A 6,197-nucleotide genomic window follows, 5' to 3' on the forward strand; every position below is an offset into this window, starting at 1 on the left:
GAGGGGCATTCGTACCGGTTGAGCAACCGGTATAAATTATCCGGCACTAAAGGCCCCCCCTTTCGTACCGGTTGCTTACGAACCGGTATAAAAGGGGCCTCCACGTGGGCCACCAGGAGAGCTCAGGGCCAAGGAGCTTTGGTACCGGTTGGTAATATGAACCGGTACCAAAGGTTCCCACCTGCGGCAGGGAATTTGCCCGAATCTCTGCCGCGGCAGAGAATTGAAGTTTTAGGGTTTTTGGAGGGGTTTAGGGATATCAGTTTGTTTCATATCGCGTCGATGCACCAGAAACGCGTTTGGGTTTAGGTAGTACATGGGGAGGACGATAAACTCGAACAACACTTGCTCCTCCTCCTCCTGCAGGTCCGACGATGAAGACGACGGCGTCGCAGACGACGACGAGCGTGCAGCTCTGCCGCGGCCACGACCATGACCACGGCTGCGACCTTGGCCTCTGCCTCTACCAGCCATGGCGTCGACTCTTGAGATGGTGGCGGCTAGGGTTGGGGAGAGAGTCGCTAGGGTTTGTGTGTGAGGGACAATGAGAGAGCGCTTCTTTTTATAGGACGGAGGGAGGCGGGGAGCGGTGACGCTCATTAACGCGGGCACACAGAGCTAGGCGCGAAGAGACTCTTCGCTGCGCCTTTGCGGGAACTGCACCGTCACTGCGCGCCAATAACTTCCGTCGCGAGGTAGGCAATGGTTAGGTTAAACTTCAATGTGCCTCTGACGCGTTGGTCCCGCCACTCCTCTCCTCGCTTTTCGTTGTGTCCGGCGTGTCCAGAGCGTCCCCTGTGTAGCGGAGACGGGCTCGGGGCGCCAGACACCGTATTAGGCTGCGCCGGACAGAAAGGGCTTTCGGGCGCGTAACTGAGAACGATTTTTTATCCGACGCGCCCAAATCCCTTTGGGGACGCGGCTGGAGATGCTCTAATAACTTCCTATGCCATACTAGTTGCTACATTAGTGCCAACTCTTGTGAAAACCTAGGAACTCACCTTAAGGAGGCAACTAGGTCAGCACTGCATTTTTTTTCTTAGTAAGATGGATGATTGTACCAAAATTAGATGACTGAAAAGAAGAAGAAAAGCGTTTTTTTTTTTGCAGTTACAAGTGGATAACCACCCTGCACAGAAAATTAGCAGCATGCACAGAAAGATACAGAGATGATGATATGCTCCAATAGAAGAAGAAATGTGTTTAGGTTCAGTTACAAGTGTTACATTTCAGGATAGCATTTCTCCTGTGCAATGCGCGATAAGAAAGTATAGTAAGTATATGCGAGTTGTATTTCGAAAGATATTGTATCGTAGTCCTTCAGAAATATATTCCTGAATGCCTCATTCGTGTTGTGACATGCTCTTCTGGTGCTTGCTCGTTGTGCTGGATGGTCCGACAAGGAGCGGTACTGTGTGATTTATCGCCATATGCACGGGTTTTTGTCCTGCCCATGCCATGCCCCAATCTCCCGGAACCATGCGGAGCGAAATGCCAAACGCCGCTTGCCACTCTCAGCACGCACGACACGGTGCGCGCAGGACGCGACGCGCGCGGCATGCCATCATCCATGTACACCGCGCCGACGCGCGCGGCCACTGATGACGAGACACGGGTGTGCAGTGGGCACTGACCGGCTCCTCCGCGCGAACAAGCAAACACGGCCATTAACTTTGGAGCAGAGCAGAGCAGCTGCCTGCACGTGACCGTGCGACACGTCGCTCCTTCTCCAGAGCCTTCCTCGGCCGGCCGGTACAAAAGCGTCCGGACCTGAGCTGCATTTCATTCCTCACTCGCTCAATCTGCATCATCCTGCTAGCTCTCCCATCTCGAGCTCGATCAGCAAGATGACCACCAGCAAGAACAAGCCCTCGGGAAGCACGGCGCTGCAGGTCGCCCTCCTCGTCGTCCTGCTCGTCGCCGCTTCACGGCTCCAGGCCTGCGACGCCGCTCCAGGTCAGTAGGCTCGCATCGTACGTGCTCCCTGCTGCTAGATATACGGTCGGCCAGCAAAAAAAAAAGATCTACGGCCGGCGGTTGATCTCTGGGTCTCTTCATGTGCAAGCAGGGTTCTGCGCGAGCAAGTGCGCGGTGCGGTGCGGCAAGGGGAAGGGGAAGGGGCCGGCGTGCATGAAGCACTGCGGGCAGTGCTGCGTGGAGTGCGCCTGCGTGCCGGCGGGGACGGGGAGAATCGACGACTGCCCCTGCTACCGCGACATGCTCACCGCCGGGCCGAGGAAGTGGCCAAAGTGCCCCTGAACGAATCCGTCCTGGACTGGTGGATCCGTCAATCGACCTTCACAACGGACCTTCGTACGGCCTCAGACCAGCACCCTGCTGCCTAGATGAATTCTTGTGTAGCTTCCCTCTGCTCCCTGGTCCCTGCTAATTAGCTAGTGTGATGCGTATTGTCTCTTCAATTCGCCCGTAATTAACCGTAAGTACCTGCAGCTATGTGTATTTCGTCGTTGTGAGGTTGTAAGAGTAGTGTTCTAGCCAGGATCGCCGACTGAGTTTCGGCCGGTGTCAGCAGCCAGTTTTACTACAAGTGTGCCGTGTCACTTATCGAATGTGTGTTCTGTGTGTCGATATGCATAGCTAGAGAACACATCGTTGCTCACGTTGGACCTATCCCCGGCACGTTAGGCGTCTGGCCTTTGATCGAGCATCCTAGCGAATCCCAGCCGTCTGATCCAGTGTGATTCTTCTGGCCAGATTTACCAAATGCCACGTGTTCAAAATTACTATGATTTTAACTGCCTTCTCGGTTAAAAAAATATATGCGTGTTTACTGCGTAGTAGATTCGTTTATTTTAGGACAAGTATTTTGGATCGGACTATCGGAGGGAGTGCTTCACTCCATCTTACATCGTGACATGAAGATGGATGCATCATATATTTATTTTGATGATGTATGAGAGTGTATATATAGTTTTTTTTTCAAATGAGAATGAAGTATGGCAAGAGTTATTACAAAATAAATACCTACCCTCCCATACCATATCCCAAGTTAAAGTAAAACCTAATGACTTGTCTTTTTGTAACGAACTCATAAGAGTCAAATATGATTTCTTTTTATCTAGGGGCTGCTTTAAGATTGGTAACGGTCTAGATGTCCGTTTTTGGGAGGATAGTTGGTTAGGGGATAAGCCTTTAGCTCAACAATACGCATCCCTTTATAATATAGTTCAACATAAAGATGTTACAATGGCAAATGTCATGTCGGTGTTTCATCTAAATATAGTTTTTAGAAGAACATTGTCCTCAGATAAATGGAATAGATGAATCCATTTGGTTCAACGCTTAATGGACATAAATCTTTCGCTTAATAATGATAGGTTCATTTGGAATTTAACATCTTCGGGTGAGTTCACGGTAAAATCAATGTATCTTGATTTTTTAATGGGTAGATTAGATATCTTCGTAAATATATTTGAAATTCTAAATGTTGTTTTTGTGACAAATATGAAACAATATAACATTTGTTTTTTGACTACTTGTTAGCTAAAATTATTTGGAGGATCATTCACATGTCCTTTGGCATTTCTCCGCCCAAAAATGTGTCTCCATGGATTGGACAAAAAGTTAAAAAGCCAAACTAGAGTTGGCATTGGGCAATATATGACACGCCCCTAATGATTCAATCTTAAACAAATAAAAACATGCTTCATTTTCACAGGTTATTCCACTTGCTGTGCACTAAACACGTGCGTAGTTATGTATCCAATCGGAAGAGAAGCACCATGACAAGAATTTTGGATGCAACCATTTGGAAACGCTTGCACATGATTTATTTAGCCGGTGCGGCTGGTAGCTTGATCACAGGCTCACATGTTGATCCACTGACGCGTTTTTCATTTATCCTTATTTGGATGATTGATACATGTATCGACATTGAGTGACCCGTAAACAATTGTAATAATGATGATACTGCAACTGTGGCACTTTTTTGATCATAATGCAATAAAGACCGCATGCATCTATTCGATGCAGGGAGGCTGGATTTGATCCTCATTTTGAAAAAATATATGGATCTACTTAAAATTTTAAATAAATGGCCATAAGGATAATTACCGTGCAACATGGTTACGACTGCCATTTGACCAACATTGATTGTCGTGGTCGCCCAGCGGCCGAAGAGAGATGATTACCCACTGGTCAAATTGTGTGGCGGGTGTAAGGTCATCTCCAACATTGCCATTTAAATAGGATAGCTTTTTATTCTATTTCGTCTGTATGGGTGGTTAGGTGGGAGAGCTCGGCGTTTGCCTGCCCGTTTAGGTCACACGTTGCATTCAACGCAACAACTCATTTGGGCCCGTTTAGGTCGCACACTACATTCAACGCAGCCACTCATGTAGGCATCGTGGTCCAGTTTTTTTCTGGCAAGCTTGGCCATTTGGCCATATGACCATATGAACCATACACACATTTATAAAAAAATGTAAATACATTTATACAAATTTGTGGTTTCAACATAGATAAAAGTAGCATAAAAAAGATCAAAAAAATGGCATAGCTCACGAATGCACAAACAAACAAACAAAAACTCAAAATTGAGTATTCAACTCAATTTGACCGGTCTTGGATCTCCTTTTGCCTCTTCTCAAATAAAGCTCTCTTAGCCGGTGGCATGGTGGTCAAATTGGCCGTCATGACCAAGTTCTTCTTGGAGGGAAGTTTGAGCTGAACTTCTCTTTGCTTGAGCTCGACCTCCTCGGCCTTTGATGTTGCAATGAGCTCCAACTCTTTTTTCCTTGAGCTCCACCTCCTTGGCACTTGATCTTGTGCTGATGATTATACCTGACCATGGGCAGCCCGGCCCGATCGGCCTGGCCCGGCCCGAAATTTCCGGGCCAAGCCCGGCCCGACCATGTCTCTGGGCCGGGCCTGGGCCTGATTTTTTGGCCCGATGGTTAGGATGGGCCGGGCCTGGGCCGTCAATTTGTGCAATTTAGTGAAGCGGCCCAGCCCGAGGCCCAAGGCCCGACGGGCTTTTAGTGTGATGGGCCGGGCCTGGGCCTATTTTCCGGCCCGACGGTCGGGCCGAGCCGGGCCTGGGCCAAGATTTTCCGCATCGGGCCTTGGCCGGCCGGCCCGAGGCCCGGCCCGGCCCGAGAAATGCTCAGCTATACTGGTGATGCATGTAAAATGCATATATGAACTTTTTTACTTTATTAGCACATATTCCAACATATTTACAACATATATGATGTTATTTCCATGTTTTATATTGATTTATGGGGATTTACCAATGATCCCTTTTAGTTAGGTTATAACTTTGAAGAATAGGAAACCCTTGTTTTGTGTATTTTTCACTTTCAGAGACCTATACAGAGTGAAATTGAGTTAGGATTTTGGAGACATTATTTCTTTTCATCAAGAGAAGCAGCATGGGCGCTTGGACCGGGCCTGGAGGGCCTTGAGGCCCAAAAGAGACGCCACCTCCCCTCTTTTCATTGTGGATAGTCCGATTCGCTTGATTCTTTCGCGAACCGACTTTTTTTGACCTAAAAAACCCTATATATATGACCCCCGAGGGTTCTCTGGAGAGAGCTTCGCAGAAACACAGAAACACAAAAACGGAGGCTGCGTCAGCGAAGATTGGAGGGGGAAACTCCACCGAAGCCACCGCCGGAGGGATCTCCACCTTCTCAAAATTCTTCCTCATCAACACCATGATCAAGGAGGAGTAGTCCACCTCTGGACTACAGGTTTGTGGCAGTAGGTTGATCTATTTTTCTCATGTTCTTCATAGATCGTAGTACCATATGAGCTGCCCAACATGCATGATTATGGTCATATATGTAATTCCTATGTGGTGGATCTTTATTCTATGCTATTGTGATATGAGATTTGACTCTAATTTGTGTAAGATATATTGATAGATGCATATTATGTACCCCGTTCTTAAGTATTGGTTCTGATCCAACTTGTATGCAAGAACATGTGTGGGGAGATGTATGTGTGTTAGATGGAGTAGCAAGATTTTAGTGATTGGATAGTGACAATAAATTCATGATCTACTATGGCTTTGCCTTTTCTTTTGCTACCTAACTAGGGATAAAGTGAATGCATGTGCTATGTTCATCACGCGACAAAAGTGATGATCTTGTTTGGTCAAGGTAGCATATCTGATATTCAAACATCATGTCAAAGTACTTATGGCTATGCTCTCTTAATTCTTAATACAAGAT

At 47.3% G+C, this 6,197-nt stretch overlaps 1 protein-coding gene across 1 annotated transcript; it reads left to right on the forward strand.

The window, feature by feature from the left end:
* Positions 1-1,695: 1,695 nt before the first annotated feature.
* On the forward strand, positions 1,696-2,565 carry LOC127293855 (uncharacterized). The gene is made up of 2 exons (XM_051323542.2): positions 1,696-1,956; positions 2,069-2,565. Exons 1-2 carry the CDS (start codon positions 1,848-1,850, stop codon positions 2,257-2,259), a joined length of 300 nt encoding a protein of 99 aa, XP_051179502.1. The 5' UTR covers positions 1,696-1,847; the 3' UTR covers positions 2,260-2,565.
* Positions 2,566-6,197: the final 3,632 nt, after the last annotated feature.

This window comes from Lolium perenne, chromosome 4 (assembly GCF_019359855.2).
Source record: "Lolium perenne isolate Kyuss_39 chromosome 4, Kyuss_2.0, whole genome shotgun sequence".
NCBI classification, from domain to species: Eukaryota; Viridiplantae; Streptophyta; class Magnoliopsida; order Poales; family Poaceae; genus Lolium; species Lolium perenne.